The 25,519-nt window shown below is 49.1% G+C and overlaps 2 protein-coding genes across 5 annotated transcripts in view; both read right to left on the bottom strand.

Annotated features, from left to right (window-relative positions):
* The window catches only part of LOC144720788 (rho GTPase-activating protein 21-like), a 37,961-nt gene extending 30,001 nt beyond the window's left edge, over positions 1–7,960 (bottom strand). For 2 of the 3 annotated variants that reach the window (XM_078597830.1, XM_078597831.1), the window contains exons 1-4: positions 7,447–7,960; positions 1,847–2,020; positions 1,068–1,113; positions 36–128 (exon numbers count right to left, since the gene is read on the bottom strand). In XM_078597830.1, the coding sequence (XP_078453956.1) occupies positions 36–128; positions 1,068–1,113; positions 1,847–2,020; positions 7,447–7,512 (379 nt within the window). In that variant the 5' untranslated portion in view covers positions 7,513–7,960. The remainder of the gene's footprint in view (positions 1–35; positions 129–1,067; positions 1,114–1,846; positions 2,021–7,446) is intronic. The other variant, XM_078597832.1, reaches the window with a different exon arrangement.
* A 5,849-nt stretch (positions 7,961–13,809) lies between these two features.
* On the bottom strand, positions 13,810–25,294 carry LOC144720787 (vimentin-like). Of its 2 annotated transcripts, XM_078597827.1 has the most exons (9): positions 24,707–25,294; positions 23,520–23,580; positions 22,804–22,899; positions 21,014–21,178; positions 20,075–20,200; positions 19,364–19,584; positions 18,681–18,724; positions 17,453–17,526; positions 13,810–15,833 (listed from the first exon to the last, which is right to left on the bottom strand). In XM_078597827.1, the coding sequence occupies exons 1-9, from the start codon at positions 25,222–25,224 to the stop codon at positions 15,798–15,800; spliced, it is 1,341 nt and encodes a 446-aa protein (XP_078453953.1). In that variant the 5' UTR covers positions 25,225–25,294; the 3' UTR covers positions 13,810–15,797. The 2 variants fall into 2 exon arrangements, with proteins under 2 accessions (XP_078453953.1, XP_078453955.1); XM_078597829.1 differs by lacking the exon at positions 18,681–18,724 and having other exon boundaries at positions 14,629–15,833.
* Positions 25,295–25,519: the final 225 nt, after the last annotated feature.

Raw genomic sequence — 25,519 nt, 5'->3', positions numbered from 1 at the left:
TGTGACATTGGTATAAAGGCAATGCAAGATGGCACCTGTTTGCAGGCCAGCCTCACTCGCTGGGCTTCCCTCCTTCACCTGCTTCACAAAGATGGTGTCCATGGGCTCCTGCCGAGTCCTGCCAGCTTCTGTGCAGCACAGCAGAGCAAGCAGAGCACGATGCGAATGACCTACATCTCTCTCTCTCTTACTGAACTGGTGATACAAACTAGGGTAGTGAGATGCACCAGCGGCAGCATGTTTGCTGCTTGTTGCAGTGGTTCATGGTTCAACACCGACAGACTACCCTGGTTAATACGGTGTATTTATTGTAAGTACTTCATGCCGTCTGCTTCACAGTGGATATTGAAGGTCCCGTGACTTTATTTAAAACGAGTAGGCCATTATGTGCCGGTGTCAGTCTAAATTTTCCAAACTAAAAATATTACACCACAAAATGATAAATTAGGAAACATAGCAATCATCGTCCCTAATGGCTGGTGCCGATTCACCTTGTTGCCACACAGAGACAAACGTACTGGGGGTACTGTTAAAACGTGTGAGACAAGACGCAAGGCCCTTTAGCATTTAAGTACCATATACATACAAAATGTTATGAATTCATTATTACAAAGGGAACATTCATAATATTACTAACTTCGGCACACTGGACTTGCAATCCAGAATTAGCAAATCTGATTCCATCTCCTGGTGTGGCAGATGAATGGTGCAAGTTTATTAAATCCCGCCCACCCCCTCTGTCCACCCAGAAGTATGAATGGGTGCACTACCGCGAGAATTAGATTGGGGTAGAGTGTGACTATGCCCACCTCTTGCAGCAACGTGTCCGATCAACGTAGAGCAGCAGACAAAATGCCCTCTAGTGGTGGCCCTTTCACCATTAGTGGCTTGAGCTAACAACTGCAGGGCTGTACCTATATTTTTTTACTATCTGCTGATTAACACTTTATTATTGAGTTTCAGAGGGAAACATGCAACAAAAAATGAATGGAACGTTATACAGAGCGTGTAATCTCATATCCCTGTACTCATGCCAGAAAGGTGAGTGCGACCAGGTGACCACACACCTGCAGTGAGCTGACAGGGGTCCCCCCCCCTTTCTGCCTCCTCCTCCTGCAAAAAAAAAAGTTTAAAAATTTACTGAGCACTGGCCCAAAATATGTGGCCAGAGACAAACAGTATACAACCACAAATATCTGCTTTGACAGTATCCCACTATTTGGCCTTAAGTCTTCTCTTCCTATTGGTTGCCAGACTCTTGGAGACCACTCCAATGTCTGTCTCAGCAATCGTCTCTCCCCCATCCTGCCTAATCACATTTACAACACTCACCTGCCATGTTCTCTTCTGGACTTCTGCATTGATTATTCTGTATTGCCATGACATTGTGATATATTTTAGGATAATTATCATTGACACTCCGTGAAGGTTTTGTGGGAAAACAAGTGTTATAGCAGGATATGTGTATTCTATAGACAGCATAGAGAGGTGCATGTCGGGAATTACAATGAGACATCAGGGTGGAAGATATGGATTACAGAACATACGCAGGTTGAAGATATCCAAAGCGTTAAAAAAAATAGTCGGCTTGGGCAGGATGCTTCACTAGAAGGGACAATGAAAAATAATAACGGAGTGGCAGCCAAGGAATGAAATGGATCCATGTGGCAGCCAAGGAATGGACGTCGAGCTCGGAGAAAGAGTGATGAGATCTATTCGTGTGCAGGTGCTGGATAGATTGTTGCATCTCAGGATCATGAGAGGTGGCAGCAGCTTGGGGAGTCATTCATCCAGCACTGGATTAATCATGGCTGATGATGATAATAAGACTGTACAGGGCTTGTACCTTCTGGTAGGACGTGGACTCTGGTGGGTAGACAATGAAGTGGCGCAGAGTAAAGCCAAACCCTTGGAGCCCTTTGTGGAGTATGACCGTGCGGGGACCAGACCAGGAAAAGATGTCTTCATCCACTACCCGTTCCGTCTCTCCCACCACACTACCATTGCCAGAGAACCGCGTCTGCAGCCAATCAACAAAACAATTAACACGTCATTAAATTCACACAAATAATCAAGCACTCAAGTCAGCAGTCCCAGTTGCTCACCACAGATCCAAGCCCCAAAGTGTAAAGTGGTAGCAACAATCAGCACTATAAACACACTGTACATCAGTCACAATAGACAAACGTTAACAGGTTTCTTGAATTAAGAACGTGTATTGTAAGAGCTTAGTGAAAATATACGACAGGAGAGCATTCCACAGTGGAGCAGTGCAAGGGAAGAAGCAGAAAGAGAAGTGTCGTGACCTGCAGTGTGGAGATTGAACACAGCATGGATGAGATAGAACAGTCGGTCTGGTGGGTGATTGGATGAATGAGCGACCGAGTGTGTTGTTGTGACCTGCACTATGGTGTTCAACCACCCTCCTGCACTATGGTGTTCAACCACCCTCCTGCAGGTAGCAACAACACACTCACTTACCTACTCACCCGCCTACTCATTTGCACACCCACTCCCTCACCAGACTGACTTATGTCTTATCCATAGTGTGTTGAAGTACCATGCTGCAGGTGACGACGCTTCTCTTTCGACCTTTCCTCGCACTGCTCTACTTTGGAATTCTCTCTCAACGTCTCTATTCCCCAAGGTCTTATAATAAGTAGCTCAATTCAAGAAATGCGTTCAGTCTGAAGTATTGCAACTTTAATGGTGCTGTTTGTTGCTGGCTGCTTACCGTTTTGGGCCTGTGCTCAGCAACGGCGTACAAAGCTAAACACAACCACGCCTGATATACACTACCAACCAAACGCACTGTAGTAGTGTGCACTCGGCAAATAGCATCCATACAATCACATGGTTATTAAAACAGGACATGCGTAGGTCACTGCTTGGCTCAATGTCTGCAGTGGCAATAATAATCATGCGAATAATAAGCCTATGTGAAGGTAATGGTGCTGAGCCATCAGAAGGCACAGCAGCGCTCCGATTGACTCCGTGATGCAGGCAAAGTCATGTGGATGTTTCCAAGAGAGGCATACCAGTTGTGTATATCTGTTGGATGAATTACAATAAATGCACAAAAAATGCATCCGACCATGCGGTAGAGCAAGCAGCTCACAATCGGGAAGGTTGCAAGTACAGATCCTGGTTGGTGGTTGACTCAGTCGATTATCCCTTCTTCCAAGGCTGATGAAGCGAGTACCACTTTGCGGAGAAGTCAATGCTGGCTGTCCTATAGATAGACTCCCCCCCCTACCATAGGAATGTGCGATGTACATCATTGGTTGTGCAGGGCTGTAAACAGGAGATGAACACTGCCTCAATGTGCATTTGGGCAGGAAATCACTTGGACTGTTGTCCAAATTCTTACTGTCGCATCAGTACGTTATAAATATGTACACATGCAGCCGTTTATTAATCCACTGCTGGATAAAGACTTCCGCATGCCTTGAGTCTTAGGGGTTATTTGACTATACTTTACCACACTGACCAGTGCGGGCTGAAGTTGGGTGGGGGGGGGCACAGATGTGGGAGCACAGAAGCAAAATAAATGCAATGTATTGTTTCTGCACTGTCATTGCTGCGCATCAACGTTTATCAGCCTATACCACCTATTATGCATTTTTATCACGTATCCAAGCATTATTCAGGCTCATCCCTGTGTAACTTCTGAAATGTAGTGTAATGGTCCTGTAATATACAAAATGACACTTCAGCATGAACGCTACTTGTAACAGGGTGGTCAGAAAACAATCCATGACCACTTCCCCATCAGCCAAGCGTGAGTAGATTAAAACAATCATGTGTAAAACAAAATCAATTTCACCATCATCAACCATCTTCAATTCACTGGCGGATGAAGCCTCCTCAAGCCACCGCCACCTCTCATAACCCTGCGATGGAACAATCCACCCAGCCCCTGCACATAAACTTATTTAATCATTCCATCTCCTCGATGGATGTCTGCTCGGATGCGTTACAACCCTTGGCTGCCACTCTGTTATTATTCTCGACTGTCATTCATCGTCCCTTCTAGCCGTGATGTGGCCTGCCCACGCCCACTTCAAATGTCTTGAGAATATGGATGTTGTTCTATAGATAGACTCCCCCTACCATATGTTCCTTTGTATCTCAGTTTAATTCCAAGCATGTGTCTCTCCATGCTTCTTTGCGCACTTTTTCAGTTTTCCTAAAAAAAATTGTGAATGACCATGAACCGTATACATCATCATATCAGGTCATACAGTCATTGAAAATGTTCTTCTTTAGGCAAATTTAAATGTTGTTAATTTAACTCTTGATAAAAATATTTAAAGTTAACATTGCCGATATATGTCTAGGCCATACAAAATAATCATGAGCATCATCATTGGGAATATAAGTAGAAAAAAAATATTCAACTAGGACCCATGTTCCACAGAAAAGGGGCCTTGCTGATAAAAATCTGGCAGCCCATCAGTATTGGTTGAAGAAAATCTGACTGCTGATGAGACACCACATTCATGTTGAAATTGGTCCAGAGTTTGGTGTGTTGAACCAATCCTGCTGATATTGTGCACTCCCAAATGGGTGATGGGATGTGTAAAAAGTAATTAATTAATTCAAGTGGAGGGATACGTGTTAAGGTGTTGTCTTACGTGTGTAATAACTTATACTGGCATTAATAATGTAAGCTCATTCGAATATGCAATCGATCGTTACAACTTATCTGTGTGCAATAAGGATGTCTATAAGTGCATTGCTTAGTGCTCGGGGACTGACATTTCACAAAAATATATACCACGTAGTGGACGCTAGGGAATTCAAATGGAGGTACATGGGTGGTAGAATGCAATCAGTGAAATAACTGACAACTCTGCGGTTTGTAAAAAGCCACTCACTCCCTCGACCAAGAAACTACTGATCAGGCACGGTGACGTACAGGCACATTCCGGCAGCGTTCAGCTGGGATCGTCATCAGTTAAGAGCCCCAATTAAACAGTCCCGAGTGTTGACGCAGGAACATTGGTGTGTAATATTAAAGAAAAAGGATATTCCGACACAAATGCTTGTTTTTAGATGTGTACCTCACAACTAATTAGTAAATGACATCAGCAGTTGGCATGTGATCTCAGAATTCGGTTTAAAAGGCACATTTTACAAATGTTTGTGGGTGTTTACGTTATTTGTGTGCATTATGAAATGAGCCCTACATTGCTCGAGCGTTGCGAATGCGCCAGGCTGAATGTGGCTCATTGGAAGCTATCACTGATGCCCATGATCAAGGGGGTCCTTGTTAAGGCCGGATGTCGACCCATAAGCACGTTGTGGATGGCTTGCTAGAGCAGCTTGCACTCAAACATTCCAACGCTACTGGCAGCATTCGAGCGCAGAACGCCGGAATCTCTATCAGAATATAACCCGTGATTGTTAACCGATATCCGGTAAACCGGTTATACCGTTTTGAGAATCGATTACCGGTTCCGAAAGTCAGGAACAGGCAACAGTTTCCTGTAAACAATGAATGCACTGATTTAATAAATGCATGTGCCCCATTGTTTAAAATACCACGCCAGGAGTTCGAATCGAACCAGTACCCTCTGGATTGTAATTCCAGTCCGCCTACCACAACAGTCCCCTTCGATCACACCCCGAGACGCTGTCCCTTTCCCCCCGCAGTCACTGTCCCTACTCCTCGTTCCACGGAATCCCTCTCAATCCGGTAACTCCCCTCTACACTTCCCTCACGAGGACCCCCCGATCCCTCTTACTGGGGGACCCCTCTGCTCTCCCTAGAACTCCCGGCTCCCCGCGCTTGCCTCCATGCCCCTCCCGTCTCTCTCACCCCGGGCCCAGATCCCTCTCACCCAGGACCCACACCCCTCTCACCAGGACCCACACCCCTCTCACCAGGACCCACACCCCTCTCACCAGGACCCACACCCCTCTCACCAGGACCCACACCCCTCTCACCAGGACCCACACCCCTCTCGCCAGGACCCACACCCCTCTTACCCAGGACCCACATCCATCTCACCCAGGACCCACATCCCTCTCACCCAGGACCCACATCCATCTCACCCAGGACCCACATCCCTCTCACCCAGGACCCACATCCATCTCACCCAGGACCCACATCCCTCTCACCCAGGACCCACATCCATCTCACCCAGGACCCACATCCCTCTCACCCAGGACCCACATCCATCTCACCCAGGACCCACATCCATCTCACCCAGGACCCACATCCCTCTCACCCAGGACCCACATCCCTCTCACCAGGACCCACATCCCTCACCCAGGACCCACATCCATCTCACCCAGGACCCACATCCATCTCACCCAGGACCCACACCCCTCTCACCCAGAACCCACATCCATCTCACCCAGGACCCACACCCCTCTCACCCAGGACCCACATCCATCTCACCCAGGACCCACATCCATCTCACCCAGGACCCACATCCCTCTCACCCAGGACCCACATCCATCTCACCCAGGACCCACACCCCTCTCACCCAGGACCCACATCCATCTCACCCAGGACCCACATCCCTCTCACCCAGGACCCACATCCATCTCACCCAGGACCCACATCACTCTCGCCCAGGACCCACATCCATCTCACCCAGGACCCACACCCCTCTCACCCAGGACCCACATCCATCTCACCCAGGACCCACATCCCTCTCGCCCAGGACCCACATCCCTCTCACTCAGGACCCACACCCCTCTCACCAGGACCCACATCCATCTCACCCAGGACCCACATCCCTCTCACCCAGGACCCACATCCCTCTCACCCAGGACCCACATCCATCTCACCAGGACCCACATCCCTCTCACCCAGGACCCACATCCCTCTCACCCAGGACCCACATCCCTCTCACCCAGGACCCACATCCCTCTCACCCAGGACCCACATCCCTCTCACCCAGGACCCACATCCCTCTCACCCAGGACCCACATCCCTCTCACCAGGACCCACATCCCTCTCACCCAGGACCCACACCCCTCTCACCCAGGACCCACATCCCTCTCACCCAGGACCCACATCCCTCTCACCCAGGACCCACATCCCTCTCACCCAGGACCCACACCCCTCTCACCCAGGACCCACATCCCTCTCACCCAGGACCCACATCCATCTCACCCAGGACCCACATCCCTCTCGCCCAGGACCCACATCCATCTCACCCAGGACCCACACCCCTCTCACCCAGGACCCACATCCCTCTCACCCAGGACCCACATCCCTCTCACCCAGGACCCACATCCCTCTCACTCAGGACCCGCATCCCTCTCACCCAGGACCCACATCCCCTCGCCCATCCCTCACCCCATGTCCGCCACGGCACACAGTGCCCCCCCTGCTGCTGCCCCGAGGTCCCCCACCCCGCACCACCGCCACGCGCTCCCGAGTCCCCTCGCACTCAGAGACCGCGCGGCGCCCCCCGCGCGTCTCACCCGCGGGGGCGCCGGGCCGCTCGCCTCCCCGTCCCGCCCGTCCGCCTCCCTGGGCCGCGTCGCCATCTTTGTTGGCTGGGGCCGCCGCTGCTGCCGCTGCTGCTGCTTCGCCGAGCTCGTCGCCGCCCCCGCTCTCCTCGCCTCTCCTCTTCACTCCTCTTCCTCGCTCTCGCGCCTCCTCTCACTGCTCCTCCATTTCGCTGCCCTCTCTTCCACCTCGTCTCACCACTCCTCCTGCGCTCGTCGTGCTGCTTGCTGGTGATGGTGGGGAGGCCGCACCCTTCTCCCCCCGGGGTGAAGAGGAGGGCGAGGGACCACTCCTCCTCTTCCTCGTCTGCCTCCTGCGCCTCTTCTTGTCCTCCTCCACCTCCCGCTCCTCCTCGTTCCTCTACGCGCCGCGCCGCGCGGCCATGCTCCGCCGCGGTGCGGTGAGAGGCGGAGAGGCGGTGGCGAGAGGGAGGAGAGGAGGCGGCGGCGGCTCACGGCGCAGACGACGAGAGACGCGGCGATGGCGCGGGCCGCCCGCCAGGGGGCGCTCCACCCACCCCCCAAGTCAACCCCCCCAAATTCACCCCCCCCAAATTAACCCCCCCCCCCAATTCACCCCCCCCCCCAAATTCACCCCCCCCCCAATTCACCCCCCCCCAATTCACCCCCTCCAAATCACCCCCTCCCAATCACCCCCCCCCCATTTCACCTCCCCAAAATTCACCCCCCCCAAATTCACCCTCCCCCAAAATTCACCCCCCCCCCAAAGTCACCCCCCCCAATTCAGCCACTCCCCCATCCCCCTCAACCCCCCTCACCCCGCCCCGCCTCCTCCCCCCCTGTGACTCCTCCTCCCTCCTCTGGCTCCTGGAGCAGTCAGGCTGATGACAAAACCTCAACACTTTGGTAAATTACGCTGCGTGGCCTGAACATAAACACGCATAACAGGCGATGTTTCGGGCAGTGGCCCTTCATAATACATTATACATCATATTTTTTTTTTAAGTCACCGATGCGACCGACGAATTTGTTGAGTTTGTTTTATTGTTAATTGTTCTTGAGCCAACGCCGCACAATCACCAATATACGTTGGTGAAGGTTCATTCACAGACATTAACAATATCCCCCATGAGCTATGAACCTCTTTCTACTATGTCCAGCTCAAGGTGGGGTCGTCATATCGTAAACTCAATCGTACGTAAAATCGATCAAAACAACAATAGGGGCCGTCCATTAATGACGTCACGCGATTTCGGCCGATTTTTGACCCCCCCTCATCACACGGCGTCACAAAAAGTTAGACCCCCCCCCCCCAAAATAAAACATGCTTCAAATCGCTTTAAACTATTGTCATTGTAGTGCTGATTTAATGTGGCGCTGCACTCTGATGTTATAGGAGAAAACATTTATTAAAAAGTCTATTTAATTAAGTAGAACGTGTTGTTAATATTTATTTAAAGTTGCGCATTTTTATGTGACGTCACATTTCTCAAACCCCCCCGCCCTCGTCACACATCGTCACAAATGTCTGACCCCCCCCCCGCCACCTAGGTGCGTGACGTCATTGGACGGCTCCATAAAGAAGCACAGCGATTAACATATATTATACTCATGATAAATGACACATTCACAGTTCGCAAATCACAGTTGCAAATGTGACCGCAGTTGACATCGACTGTGAGTTGCATGTCTCGAGGTTGAGTTCACCAAGCGGGAGGGAGGCACCGGCGCGAGCCTCGAGACAGACTCTGGTTGGCGGGACACTCAACAGACAAGCTGACGGCCGTCTGAGACACCTCCTCGAGTTTGCCAGCAGTGTTCAAGTGTGATTCCTGATTCAGCACTCGCTTATTCACTCCGAATTCAACTATTTATCTTGTGATGCTGCGTTGGCAGTAGTGCACAAGCACTATTAATCCACACTATTTTTTATTTTACCAGGTTAGGCCCACTGAACAATATATCTTGTTTTTCAGAAGCGACCTGGCCACAAATGATAGCTCAACGAAGTGGCTTATCATGTGGAGATTTTATAGCAGCCAAAGCGTGTTTCTAAACGTGGAGGGGAAAACCCCGCAAGATAACTCCACCACGGGGAGAAAATGCAGACTTCAAATATATACAGGCGTTAGGGTAGAGATCGAACCCACGACCTGCATATCAGGTGAGGTAGTTAACATCTCGCCATCGTGGCGCCCCGACAATTAAATTAAAGGACAATTAAAATAAAAAATATAAAATAGGTGACGTTGTGGGAGATGACCCTGCATCATAGTACAAAAACAGAGATGGTAAAGAGGTGGAGTCATTAAGATTTGGACATTTTACACCATGGAGATTGATTAGAATGACATGTTTTAAATGTTTTCTGATGCCCAGTTTAAAATGGAATGTGAATCGTCACTTAATAGCTATTGAGTAATAGACAACCCCCTCGATAATCACAAAGTAATACTCCTAAAGAGACTCAGGATACAGGACTGGGTTCCAGTTGTCCTGAAAATATCACCCTTCAAAGCATGGCTATAAAAAGATAGTCCTTAATGGCCATGTCTTAAGGAGCAACACAAGCAATGGCAAATGTTTTGTAAAAAAATGTGCCTTCGGTGTGCGTTCCAATAAAACACAAAACGTCAGGGAGCTAGAGTACACCTGTGAGTTCACAACTCGGTCGACCAGACACGGACTGTATCGTCTCACCCACACTGTGTTCAACCACCACACTGCAGGCCCCCACAACACACTCATTCACCACACTGCAGGCCCCCACAACACACTCATCCACCCACCCACTCATTCACCCACCCACTCATCAACTCTCCCACCACACTTGCAGGCCCCCACAACACACTCATCCACCCACCCACTCATCCACTCACCCACCACACAGCAGCCCCCAACAACACACTCACCCACTCATCCACTCAACCACCACTCAACCACCACACTCCAGGCCCCAACAACGCACTCATCCACTCACCCACTCATCCACCTACCCACTCATCAACTCACCCACCACACTTGCAGGCCCCCACAACACACTCATCCACTCACCCACTCATCCACTCACCCACCACACTGCAGGCCCCCACAACTCACTCATCCACCCACCCACTCATCCACTTAACCACCACACTCCAGGCCCCCACAACACACTCATCCACTCACCCACTCATCCACTCACCCACCACACTGCAGGCCCCCACAACTCACTCATCCACTCACCCACTCATCCACTTAACCACCACACTCCAGGCCCCCACAACACACTCATCCACCCATCCACTCATCAACTCACCCACCACACTCCAGGCCCCCACAACACACTCATCCACTCACCCACTCATCCACTCATCCACTCACCCACCACTCAGCCACCACATTCCCGGATCCAACAACACACTCATCCACTCACCCACTCATCCACTCACCCACCACTCAGCCACCACACTCCCGGACCCAACAACGCACTCATCCACTCACCCACTCATCCACTCACCCACTCATCCACTCACCCGCTCATCCACTCACCCACCACACTCCAGGCCCCAACAACACATTCATCCACCCACCCACTCATCCACTCACCCACCAGACAGCAGCCCCCAACAACACACTCACCCACTCATCCACTCAACCACCACTCAACCACCACACTCCAGGCCCCAACAACGCACTCATCCACTCACCTACCCACCACTCAACAGTTATATTTCTGCTTTATTCCTCCCATCATTTATTTTTCTAAATCGCTAATAATGATTTTGCTTCATTAAAAAAACGAGTTAACTAGGTTTATTACAACTGTGATGGTGTTTGGCGGTTGGACCCTGTGCTCAGCAGCTACGTTTAAATCAAACTACCTTTCTCTAAACACGTTCCTTCGGAGTGGGCAGGTAGGAACTTGGTTGGACAGCGCATTTGTGCACGACAGACAGACAAATAATCCCTGGTGGGCAGTGTGGAACCTGTTGTTCCTACCTGTATAAGTGTAGTGTATCGTGTCGTGTATAGTGTAGTGTGTAGGTTAAACCTTGTGTTTTATAAGGGTGTAGAGGTGTTACGGGAGGGCGAACAAACACACCAGGGGTGGTTATGCCCGCACGCGGAAGGATGCTTACATCCACGTCCGCACCGTCTAGCCTGGGGGGCTAAAACGGCGCTGTGATCCCCCACGGCCCCACCCCTTGGTGGGGGAGTTGCTATATAAGGCGGTGAGCCGGTGGGCTCGGGGTTCAGTGTTTAGCTTAAACCAGCGAAGAAGGAAGACCGGCTAGATAGGCCCTGGGACTCCCCTGGATCGCCGTTCTTCTAAGGACCGACCAGGACAAGCAAGTGGCGTGGCCCCGAGAGCCCAGAACCGATGCTCTTGTAAGAGCCGGTCTGGGGACTCAGGGTGCCGTAATCCCAGCTTGGCCAGAGCTGGGTCAGCTAGCCTCCCCTAGCTCTGTAATGGAGGACCTGGGAGTAGGCTAGCCGGGATAGAGATTGTGGGGTTCCCTGTTAGACGGGTGAAGGGGCCGATACCCCTTCGAGTGTTGTATATCTTGGCCTGTATATAGTGGAACGTTCAATAAATAAGTGCGCCTCCGACTACGTCGTCCAAGTCTCCTTGAACCTACTACAAGGGCATCACGGGGTGACCAGCCCCTCCCCACCCTCCCCTCCCCATCCAGCCCCACCCTCCCCACCCAGCCCCTCCCCACCCTCCCCTGCCCACCGAGCCCCTCCCCACCCTCCCCTCTCCACCCAGCCCCACCCCTCCCACCCCCACCCTCCCCTCTCCATATGCACGACAGACAACCAATCCCTGGTGGGCAGTGTGGTACCTGTTGTTCCTACCTGTAATAATTAATTACTTAATCAATGCCTCGAGTTTCCTGGCTGATTGCTGGCTGGGCTCCTCTCGACGTGAACAGTAATTATTGTTAGAGGCTGCGGGCCGTTGCTGGATAACTGACACGGGACTATCCGTGTAACAAATAAACGTTGATTTGCATTAAAACAACGAAAGAAGTTCGGAAGACATAATAGATAGCGACACCGAAGAGGAGGGATTCACAAATAATTAAAAATTGCTCTCCGCTTTCAGAGTGTGCTCCTATTCATGTCATTCTTTCTCCAGATAATATTTTCAATTTATTTCAGAGAACTTTAATCAAACTTTGCAATAAATGTTATCTTAGTATATTATTATTTCATTAAAAGGCAGATTATTTTTAGTGCTCCGAGCACAGGAGGGAGTAGTGTTTCCGCTGCAGAGTCACGGGGTCGCCCCTTGGCCCCGAGGCGCTCGCTCGCTCTCGTTGCTCGGGTTGCTCACTTGCACGTGGAAGCCGCCAGAGGGCGCCTGGACACCTGCTCTGGGGGATCGAGCAGGCGACAGCCAAGACGGTCCACGGCACGTACACACCCAGGAAAGCTTTACCGAGTCTCAATACTCTTTTTTTAGGAGGGTCATGCTGCATTCGGATCTTGGGCAAATGCTAATAATAGGTGATGGCTTTCGTGTGAGTTTATGGGTCTGTGTGAGTCTAGGGGTCTCAACGTGAATCTGTGTGAGCCAATGTGAGTCTATGGGTCTCTGTGTGAGTATGGGTCTCTGAGTCTAGAGTCTTTGGGCTTTTATGCGAGTCTATGGGTATCTATGTGAGTCTGTGGGTAACTATGTGAGTCTGTGAGTCTCTATATGAGTCTGTGTTTCTCTGTGTGAGTATATATGTATATGTGAGTCTCGGGTCTTTATGTAAGTCTGTAGGTTTCTATGTAAGTCGTTGGGGTCTCTACATGACTGTATGTTGCTCTGTGTGAGTCTATATATCTCTCTGTGAGCCTATGGGTTTCTGTGTGAGTCTAGGGTCTCTGAGATTACTGTATATGGGTCTCGATGTGAGTCAATGGGTCTCTATGTGAGTCTGTGAGTCTCTATATGAGTCCATGGATTTCTATGTGAGTCCATGGGTCTCTATTTAAGTCCATGATTCTCTTTGCGAGTCAATGGGTCTCTGTGAGTATGTGGATATTTACGTGTTATCAATCATCTGGTTTGAACCCTTTCAATGACTGAAGCGCAACGTTCAAAATGTTTGCTCAAAAGATTTTGGAGGCCAAAACATAGAATTAGTTTAAATAGGTGAAGAGTTAAAATAATGGAGTTCACTTTATGTATCAAATGTCAGCTCTCTACCCTTTCTAGAACATTATAATAATTACTTCAGATGATAAGTTGCATCGTTGTGGAGAATGTAACAAGACGCAGAGGATTCGCCTCCTTCCCAAATCTGCATCTCTACAATGACAGCTCCACACTCGCACTGCACCAACTGGTTACAATCAACCAGCGGCTGTCATTAATGTAAATGAATATCTCGTGCATCCTGGGTTATCACTTTATTAATAGTAACGACACCTATAATATTATAAAGTATGTTATTACAAAATGGCTCTCAGAGTTTAATCACGCGTCGCGTCACCACTGCGCCCCATCTACCTCTGTTCCACTGACCCTGAGCAGCCCCATGACCACTCCTCTACACCCTACAGGCACCAGGCATTAGCCAACGTGTGAAGCAGCTGGCACCGAGCCCAGATGCCAGTATACTTTGCAATCAGAATAGCCAGCCCAGTGTACGCCCTGTATGAAGTCACACTGGCTCTGTTGGTCACACTTGGATACAAATATTAAAAGTATTTATTCTAAGTGGTCGACTTCCTCTACTCGTCTAAGCTCTTCCCGTGGAGCCAGTTGAATGCTGCCGTCATACAATTATCATGACCTATACCACCGATCATTAGCGTCCTTGTGGAGAATATAACTAAACATAACATTCGCCTCCACATACATGTCTCTCCAGTCACATGGTCTTCAAGCAAGGCTCACTGCCGATGAGACAGGCTTGCCTACACGTATACTTCTGTGTCCAACGCAGTCGGGTGACCTCTATAAACATTTGGCAGTTCGCCCATATTGATTCAAGCAAGTCTGAATGCTTATGAGACACAATCTCAAAACTCGTCCGGAGTGTTGCTTGTGTTGAATCAAATCTGCAGGAATTATGCATTACCGAAATCTTGAATAGATATGTAAAACATACCTTTAGATCTCTGGCCCTTCTCATGTGGAGGGACAGATGTATGGAGGCATATTGTTTGATTTTTTTTTTATATAAATCTAATTAAGATAACATAAGATCGTTCGGTTTCTTTACACATCATATCTCTACATATCATATCACGTGTGCATGGTGTGCATCACCATGTACACAATTCACGAGGTCACGGAAATTGCAGACAGCAGTCAAGCAAATAAGCATCGTAACAACGGTTCTGCGGAAATGGCAACACGTGATTTGTTTCCTCTCATCAACGTTATGTTCTACCACCACACTGCAAGTCACAATCCTTCTCTTCCTGCATCTTCCCTCGCACCACTCCACTTTGGAATTCCCTCCCATTGTCTGTTGTCCCACACTACTATGATAACCTTGCCCGAATCAAGACACGTGTTAACTCTTATCTATTACAATTCTGACGGGTGATGTTTGTTGCATGGCCGCTTGGTGTATTGGGCCTTTGGCGCCTTGTGCTCGGCAACTGGTCTCAAGAGTGGCTGGGTTCTGGAGCAGCCACCAGGTATGTACTGACTAGAGACCTCATATCGGATAGTGTCACCTGTCTGGCTTCATCATCATCAGCAATGATCAATCCACTGCTAGGTCAAGGCCTCCCCAAGCCACTGCCAGTCTGGCCTAACAGGTTGAACTAACATATGAGCATGCTTTAAGGAAATATTACAACACCAAAACCAAAAAGCACAACATTTGCACAACCTCCACCACCAAACATAGCCAAAGAAATCCAATTGCCACGTGTATAAGCGCTTAACACACACCAAATATTCTGTGAGCTCGCCAGTCAGTTAAAGAAGAAACCTTGCAACCACGTTCATTGAGATGCGCCGCTTTGCTTGAAATTACGCCAATCATCTATAGAAAACTGCATAAAGTCAGAATTGTTGCCTTGATTTTATTCCTGGATTTTCTTGATTATGTTGGTTGTGAGAATTCTTAAACTCACCAGTGAGCTGAAACAATTCTAATTGGTGCGTTGTTAAACGCTTGTACACGCAACAGTTTCATTTGTTTGGCCGTGTCGAATGATGGAGGATCTTAACTACACAAAAATCATTTACGAATCATAATATTGTCTGTGAAAACCTGGTACGTGTTAAATTTGCACAGGCATTACTAAAATAACGTGTGATAACTGTGGTGCATGTCAATGGTGCGGATGGAGGTTTAATAGTGGCTACGAGGTGTGGGTGTAGGGATAGGAGAATACTCGTTGGCTGGAATTTCACTTCTTTAGATGTGCTCCTTCTTGGTGGATTCGGTGATCACCTGCACAGTCGATCGTACACACGCACATTTTTGTAAAGAAAAATACATAGCAACACGAGTAATCTGCTTGGCACAGCATTCTGCTCTGTGCTGTCATGGAACAGCTGTGTTAATCATCTGGCTAAGGAGGCACCGCAGGAGCTTGGTTTTCTTTTTCGTGACAAAGCCTCTTTAACTCCAATTATTACTGCTGCTGCTAAACAAAGCAAATATTCGGCCGAATCTGGAGCTCAGCTGCTGTCACACCTGGGGTGGAGCACCCAGTTCATGCCTCGCTACAGTCGGACAGAGTTCAGAGTGAAGCAGCAGTCAGGGTGATTGACGATCCAGCACTCGCCGATTCACTCCAGTCACTCAATCACCAGCGATCAGTCACCTCCTTATCACTCTTCTATTACTACTGCCATGGTTACTGTTCCCGTGAACTTCACCAGTGTGGTATGTTCAACCACCACACTGGAGGTCTGTCCACTTCTCTCTGCTTCTTCCCCGCACTGCTGCACTAAGGAATTCCCTCCCATCATCGTCTCTTTTCCCAAAGCATTTCTAATAACCGTGCTCAATTCAAGATGCGTGTTAACTCTGTATCTATTATGCTGTGTGTTGCTAGTCACTTGACGTTTAGGGCATTTGGGCCTGTGCATCGGCAAAACGTCTATAATTCAGTCCAGGGGTGCAACTATGGCGGTGTCATGTGGCAGCGTTATGCGACGCATAGGGGCCCAGTCGGCCACAACGGGGCCCCGAATCGACAGATAAGCAAGTAAAACATGTTAAGACAAATCATTTTTTTAAAATCATGAAAAATTACCAGCGGTCTACCATGGGCCAAGCCAGATTAACGCATCTGGGATATCGTATCAATAGAGCAGCATAAAGTTGCACGATTCACCCCCTTTGACGAAATCCTAGACCGATGGGTCCAGCATGAAATCAAGACGCACAATAACTTAATTGTCAGTATTGTACCTTGACATCTTTTTATTTATTAATACTGTCATTGTGAGACTGTCTTCCTTCACACCCAATACACGGTGAAACTTAAATGATATATCGTTATAGCCTGACATATAACTATATATAGTATACGGGTTAAAAACATCCGTAGCTATTTCAGTAAAAGTGAGTCGGGAGAAAGGAGGGGGGCCCACAGTCGTAGCTTACATAGCCCCCCTAATGACATTGGTAGCTGCACACCTAAGTCCCACACCACGGCCTGCACAGGACAGCGCTTTGTTATCAGCGTCTGTGGCCAACATTACGTTATTTAAAAAAAAAACTCAAACACGTTCGGTAATAACGCTACAGGCTTCAAAGGAAACAAAACATAGACATATTTTGGGCAATGGCCCGAACATGTAAACCTCTGTGATCCTAATCAAAGAATGCAACAAATAAACATCTGACAGTTCATCAGCATTGGTTCAAATCAGCCCAACTCTAATGATGAGACACTGAATGTCAAAATCGGTCCAGAGTTTGCTTGTATTGAACCAATGTTGCTTCTATTATGCACTCTCATAAGGCCATTTGGTTGATCGGATGTATACAAATATCTTATTTTTTATGCTGAGGGACAAATATTTGTGCTTTGTCTGCTTAAGTACAGAGCTACTCACCTCCCCATCGCGCGTCTCAATCGTCTTGATGAGCACAGTCTTCTTGCTGTACACGTCATGGGATGGGCTGGACTCTGAGAAAGGAGATCGCGAGTCAGTCTCGTCAACAACACCAAAGGCAGCCGATTCCACCCTCCAGAAGCTCGCAATCGGAAGGTTGCGAGTTCAAATCCTGGATAGGGGTCGACTCAGTCCATCGTTATCCCCCCTCTGGGGTCCATACCACGAGTACCACGTGGCGAGGAAGACAACAGTCATTGCCCGATGGGTAGGCTCACTACTATCACAGGAATGTGGAATTTCCACCACTGGCCCATTAGTGCTGTAAACGGGACATGTGCAGGAGATCACTCTGGTAAGTAGCCTGGTGTGACTCTTCACCAGTGCAGAAGCCTGGCTCACCAGGCCTCCCCTATCCACATATCGTCAACGTGCCATCCTGCTCGGATGAGTACATATTGAGGTGGTGCTTATCTCCTGTTTATAGACATGATGAGCTGTTGGTGGAAATTCCACATTCCTATAAAAGGGATTATTCTTTATAGGTCAACCACTGTTGACTTTCCCACAGAGTGGAAATAATTTGATCACCCACAGAGGGAAGAAGGGCCGAGCCAACCCACAATAAATGTAAACATTTACCCCCCCCCCTCCTCAACTCAACATCTCTCGTTTCACTCCAACAATAACCCTGTTCCATGGTCCGACAGGCACAACATTTTAACCGTCCCTAGAGATCAACCCCGCACAGGCACACTCAGACACAGAGCTGCTTCAGCATGGAACCATCTCCCAGACCCACCAACTCGTGCCGACAGTCCCAGCTGATTTAAATCGGTGATTAAAACTCGCTCACCACTCAACGTCTGAATTAGGAGTACATTCTACATGAACTAGCCGTGTGCGCCATTTACTTATTTCTGTAGTTAACGTGTGTGTTTGACTAGGTGAGATATACGTTGCATGAAAGCACACTGCGTAAGTTATAGATGTAGAATGTTCGTTTACGTATCATTACGTAGTTGCTATGCGCGTGTGCGTTGACACCCTGGACACCCTTCCTTACACGTGAGATGTTCCATCTCGAGGGATTTTCCACGTGCACTAGTTACCAGAAGTAGTTGAATCAAGACAACCCCTGTAAACTATTTAAAGAAAATTTATTTGATACACAAACTCTATTTTTGTTGTAGTCAGAACATAAAAACTAAAATTAAGGAGACCCCACCTCTTATGTTGAAAGATCCGAGCTGCTGAATTGGTAGAGCAATCCTATGAACAGAAGAAAATACTTATAAAATTAAAATACTTATGGAAAATATACTTTTATTCTTCATGTCAAGGGGCAGATAAGCGAGTGAGGCGCATTGCTTATTTATTTTGTTACTTATATTCTCCACGACGACCCTCATGGTTATTTTGTATTCTGTATTAAATAGTTTTGCATCAAGGATGCATATCTGATTGAGAGAGGCCATGCCTATAAACAATTGTCAGCTCACCAGCATTGGTTCAAGCAAGCCTGACCGTGCTCATGAGACAATTGAGTGTTGAAGCCGGTCGAGAGTTTGCTTGCGTTGAACCAATGTTGCTGAAATTATGCACTCCTATATAGAAGGCCGTGTGGCTGATGGTATTCGTATTTTATTGTATGTAGAGGGACAGATCTGGAAAAGAGGTGAATTATCTCCTTATCTAGTTACTAATTCTCCTTAATGACGTGAATAGTTATTTTTTGCGATACCTCCCCCGTTAGCTCCGTGTCCCTCAAGAACCTGTTGGGCCTCTCACGCGATTTCTCATTTCCATTAATGACTCGTTATGGATGAGTGCAAAAAGTCTCTCAAACGGAAAATCGGCACGGACACCACTCCCGTGCCGCATGACATAACTCAAAACGTAGCCACTCACCGGGTCTCCTCTCCTTCCAACAGCTTGCGGTAGGTGGCGATCTCGATGTCCAGAGCCATCTTGACATGCAGCAGCTCCTGGTAGTCGCGCAGGTGGCGCGCCATCTCGTCCTTGAGGTTCCCGATGTCGTCCTCTAGGCGCGTGATCGTGTCCTGGTAATTGGCCGACTCCACGCTGAAACGCTCCTCCATCTCTCGCATCTGGCGCTCCAGCGACTCATTCTGCATTGACGTGAGATCGAAATCATGAGGTCATCCTGGTCAAAGCCACTGAAGCCACCACACTTCCTCCAACGCTCTCTCTCCTCTGCCAGATTCCACATACGACATCCAATATCCGCCCTGCCAGTGTCCTACCATTTGGCCTGAGGTCTTCTCTTCCCTTTGGTCACCTGTCTCGGCAATCGGCCCTCCCCCCGTCTTGCCTGATCATATCCCACCATGTTCTCTTCCCAACTTCCAAGTTGCTTGGCTATCCTCCCTCATACTGCACACATTCCCCAACCAGCGTAGCCGTTCATGCTGAATCACATCTACAACACTCCCCTGCCACCTTCTCCTCCGGACTTCTCCCTGGGCACCTGTGCTCAAATGCCAGTTACCATTCACTCAACCAACCAGTCACCTGCTCACTCAGTCACTCACCCACACATGTTGGGGCCTTGGGCCTGTGCTCAGTGATTGTGTTAAAAAAAAAACAAGGTATGCGTACGGCGCCCTTCAGGGAGTCGATGTCGCACTGCTGCGCCTGGACTTGGCGGCGGTAGTCCATCAGCTCCTGCTTGGCGGCGCGCAGAGCCTCATTGTTGCGCACGGCTGCCTCGCTCAGATCCAAAAACTGTCGCAGAAATGGGTTCAGATTATCACGTGGTCCAACCTGAAGCTGGATGAAGAATCCTCATGTTTACGCGATTTCAAGGTGAATACACAGGGACTGATCGGCCAAAGCAGTGTGCAACACCGAAGCCAATACCATAGAGAGACTACAGCTGCGTCTTACATCGTGAGACACACTCATGGCTGAGGGTTTTGCACTGAAACGTCAGCAGTGAAATTATCCCTCCAACACTCCAACAACACAACGTAATCATTGGCGTCATTGTAGAGAATATAAGCAACAAAATACATAAGCAAATATGCCTGTATGTATCTGTTCCTCCACATACAACACACAAGTATCTTTTACACATCCCATCAGCCACACGGCCTTCGGGGAGTTAATAAGTCAACTTTAAAACAACATATTTTAGTTACATGGCTTTCCACACGAATGTTAATCAGCAACATTATTGGTCTCATCAGTAGTCAGATGTGTTAAACATTTAGAACGACTGCTTCTGATTTAACAGCCAGGTGGCTCAGAAGTAGAGTAAGTGGCTCACAATCAGAAAGTTGCGAGTTAAAATCCCAGTTGGAGGAGGGTTGACTAAACTCATCATCCATCCCTTCAGGGTCGATACAATAAAGTACCGTTTTGTGGGGAGGCAAACAGTGGTTGCCTTATCGTTAGACTCGCCCCTGCCATAGGAATGCAACATTTCCACCACTGGCTCCGCAGGGTTGCAAAAAGGAGCCGAGCACTGGCTGACTCAATGCTCATAGGAGCAGCGGGACGCCATTTGGGCTCAGTGGGTGAAGACAGCGAGGGCACCTTGGACTTGTACCACTCCTCCGCCTCCGCCACGTTCTTGGCCGCGATGCCCTCGTACTCGGCGCGGATGTCGCGCAGGGCGGCGGTGAGGTCGGGTTTGGTTCCCACGTCGTACTCCACGTGCACCGTCTGCTCCTGCACCAGCACCTGCACCTCCCGCAGCTCCTGGATGCGGGACGCAGCGTGCAAATCGGGGGTTTTGTATAAAAGAAACGGTAACAAATATATAGTTAATAACAATTTGTACTTATTAGGCACCCATCACGATATCTCAAGGGGGCATGCATGAAAATAGCAAAGGTGGTCAAGAAAGATCCGGGTGGCAAAAAAGGTCCAGAGAGGAACAAAGTCGATAAGAAGAAAGCAGTTCTTAAAATATGTGTTTTTAGCCTGATCTCCAGGGAGTTACACACCGAGGGGGACACCACAGTGAATGCCCGATCACCCCAAGAATGCTGCCAAGATCGAGGCTTATACATAAAAGGGCACCACTGGCAGATGTACTTTTAAGAACTTGAGTGGCGTGAGATTGAATCAGCTCTTGAATATAACGTGGAACTAGCCCTTGTAAGGCCTTACATATGAACAACAATGCGATCATTATTTCCCCTCTTTAACATGCACGCATCACCACCGCCTTGCAGAGACACGAAGGGAGCTGCCGCGGGGTCATGGTCAGCGCACTGGATAGTCCAGAAGTCGCTGGTTCGATTCGATCTCCTGGCATAGCAGTTGAAAAAATGGCACAAGTTTCTCAAATCTCCCTTTGTCCACCGCCTCTGTCCACCCAGTAGCATGAGCGGCGGGAGCGTAAATAGGCACAGCAGAGCAAGTCGATGGGCTGGTCGCGGGTGGTCAGCATGGAAGAGTAAAGCAAATACCACGAGAGCTCCCTCTCGTGGAGACCCTTCTGCCAGCAGTGGCGTGAGCGAGCAATTGCAGGGCTGCACCTTTATCTTTGAACTGAGAAACAAGGGCGAATGTATCACGTGGAGGCAATTTTGATGTTGAGCTGCCAAGTGTGTGTACACTCTGGTGCAATGACCACCCGCAATCTATCTTGATGTTCATGTAACTTACGTTTACTATCAGTGATTTTCTAACATTTGTGACTTGAAATGTATTAATATTGTTCCATGTTTGTGTATCATTTTGGATTTCTCCTGCAGTGCAGTTGTTTTTGCTATGATTTTGTTCGTTATTGTATAGTACTTGTATTTACGGTATTCACTGGCGGAGCCAGTTGGGGGGGGGGCACGTGCCTCCCCAATGATCCGATCGAAATCCCAAATTTCGATCGGATCATTGGGGTTTATTAGTAATAAATCGGCATTTTGCGACCCCTACTGCCACTGTGTAGCATATTATTATGTGCCAGGGACTCTATGAGATGATAGGACATAATTGGCAATAAGTAACGGCAAAGCAGTTATAAGTGACTCAGAATTGTGCGCAGTTGCGTATACAGTACACGACTTCCCTGAAGGCAAACTCCTTCAGCCAGCGCGATGCCGATCACACACGGTTCGAATTCGACCTCGATCGATGGCTGCGCGATCGCCGCACACGCGTCGAATAAAAAGCAAGGGACAAGTCCTTACTTATTAACAACTCCTATCATTTTTCATCCTGGCTCCGCCATTGACGGTATTGTTTTTGCCCTTTTATTGACCGAGGTCGGTCTCTACCGCGGTGTCTTGAGCTCACACATGGACAAACAAGACCAACGTGACAACTCAAATGAGGCGCATTGTGCTCCGAGAGTGAACCGCCAGGTGAATGCACGTCACCTCATCGTGAATTTTTTTCAGGAACGCGATCTCCTCCTGCAGAGACTCGACCTTCCGCTCCAGGTCCACGCGTGCCAGCGTGGCATCGTCCACGTCCTGCAGTACGCGGGGACGTGGACATTATCGGCGGCAAATGCACAAGGGTACGCACGAGCGAATAACGACCTTCCCTCCTGTGAGTGCATTTTCTCAGCAGCGCTGGCTCAACGACGGCAACACTCGGGACCAGTCTCACATGCAGTGTCTCATTAGCAGATTCAGGCTTGCTTGAACCAATGCTGGTGAACTTCCAGATGTCTATTGGCAAGAACTCTCTTGTGTTAGATACGGGGCCGTGACTGCGTTGAACCAATGTTGCTGAAGTTATGCGGCTGATGGGATGTGAAAAATACACTGTGCTGGAATTTATCACGTGGAGGAACAGATATGTGCAGGAGGCAGATAGTCTGCTCAGCTATTGTGTTGTAGATACTTCAGTTTTTTACACAAGACACCATATGTCTTTACTGTCCATTGCACAGCGACATATTCGTCGATATAGATCAAGTTAATACTTTTATGGATTTTGATGAATACTTCATAGCACTTTTACAGCACATGAAAATATATTATTTGGTGCACGGCGGTCCACGGAATATTGCGAACGTGGATGGTGCCGTTATTTTGCAGGTTCAGAAATTCTGGGACCACTGATGTAAGCCGTGCACGTTACTCACTTGGCGGAAGGCCTGCAGGCTCTTCTCAGCTTCTTCGCGAGCAGCGGTCTCCTCCTGAAGCCTGACAGATGATGCAATATGAGGTTGGTGATGCATTCAATAACCAACAATTATGATATTTCGAATCCCCGACATTCAACGTCAGGCAACACAGCAATGCTATCTTGCTGCAGTCTACCACCGCGTTCATACATGTAGTAGTTATATTGGATGATGTGTGTTTGTTAATCATTGGTTGAGATACATTATGCATGCGTATTAATTTGCAAGGTTAATGTATATCTTAATTGTGATTGGTAGTTACTGTGAGGTTATGACCCGATTTAACAAGTCTGCTCTGCTGACACAGTTATTCTGGATTTCTGGCTTTTCCTGAAGTTGCTTGACGGAGTACGAAGCGGAACGTCGTGCATCCAATTACTGGATTTGGTTGTGAGATTTACTCTGCAGCTTCCCGGTGAGCTCGGCGCATTGTTCAACTTTGGCGCACGTGACCCTTTCATTACTGTGGCTGTGTCAGGTGGGGGAGGCTCCTGAGACAGAAATATGGCCCCATCATTTCGCGGCCCAACCAGAAACTCAATGAAGATTCCTCGTGTTTACGCGATTTCGAGGTGAATACACGGGGACTGCTCGGCCAGAGCAGCGTACACACCGAAGTCAATGCCAGAGAGAGAGACTACAGCTGCGTCTAGCATATTGAGACACGCTCATGGCTGAGGGTTCTGTACTGAAACGTCGGCACTAAAATGATCCCCCAACACTCCAACATTGTGGAGAAAATAAGCAACAAAATAGACAAACAGACAATATGCCCGTATAGCTGTTCTTCCACATCCAACACACACGTATTTCTTACACATCCATTCAGCCACACAGCCTTCCTCGTGGCAATGCGTACATTTTAGCAGCATTGGTTCAACACAAACACACTCTGGGCCGGTTTTGACAGTCTCATCAGCAGAGTCAGGCTTGCTTGCACTGGGAAAATGCCAGATGTGTATGAGCTAGGGCCCTCTCTGTGGGTTCTACGTTGAACCAATGTTGTTGAAATAATGCACTCCCCCAAGGCGTATGGTCGAGGAGATGTGTCCATAAATCATTGTGTGTGTTATATGGACGGACGGATGGTCTGCTTGGTCATCGTGTGACTCGTAGTATTCTTCAGCAGCTCTGGTCTCGCTCACCTCTGCTGCAGTCGCTGCAGCTCGTCCAGAAGGTTGGCCCTCTCCACGTCTCCGCGGGCCTTCTCGCCCGTGAGCCGCTCCACCTGCGCTCGCAGCTCCCGCAGCTCTTGCTCGTAGAGGGGCCCGACCCGGGTTGGCTCTCGGCCCTTGAGCAGCGCCAGCTCGGCCAGCAGCGCCTTGTTCTGCTGCTCCAGGTAGCGCACCTTATCGATGTAGTTGGCAAAGCGGTCGTTGAGCTCCTGCAGCTCCACCTTCTCGTTGGTGCGCGTCGTGCGGTAGTCGGCGTTGAGCGCCTCGGCCAGCGAGAAGTCCACGCTCTGGTTGGGCATGGCCTTAACGTAGGAGCGGCCGTACAGGGAGGAGGCCACGCTGCCACTGCTGCCCAGGGCCATGGATCGCGAGGAGCGCACGACGCTGCTGCTGCTGCCTGCGTAGGAGCGCGACGACAGCGAGCGGGGGCTGTAGGCGCTGCCTGTGCCGAACGTGCGGCGGTACGACGATACGCGCTGCGAGCCCATGGCTGCGGAGGAGATGGACGAGGTGGACGAGGCGGATGAGACAAGCGAGGTGGAGCCGAGCGTCCAGAGAGCCCCCTCAGTTTGTCTGAGCTCCTATTATAGGCACCCACAGCCCCTCCCACACCACCTCTTCGATCCGTGCCGCTCCGCCTCCTCCTCCCACCACCTCCTCCACCTCTCACCACCAGCAGCAGCTCCATGCGCCTCACAAACAACATCGGCATCCGAGCTCCGCTCCTTGGGATGGACGCATTCCAATCCTTGGCTGCCACTACCTTATTATCATTGACTATCG

Source organism: Lampetra planeri, chromosome 10, assembly GCF_965212315.1.
Source record: "Lampetra planeri chromosome 10, kcLamPlan1.2.h2, whole genome shotgun sequence".
Lineage (NCBI taxonomy): Eukaryota > Metazoa > Chordata > Hyperoartia > Petromyzontiformes > Petromyzontidae > Lampetra > Lampetra planeri.
Note: the sequence above shows the minus strand (reverse complement) of the source record. Positions and strands in the feature narration are given on the sequence as shown.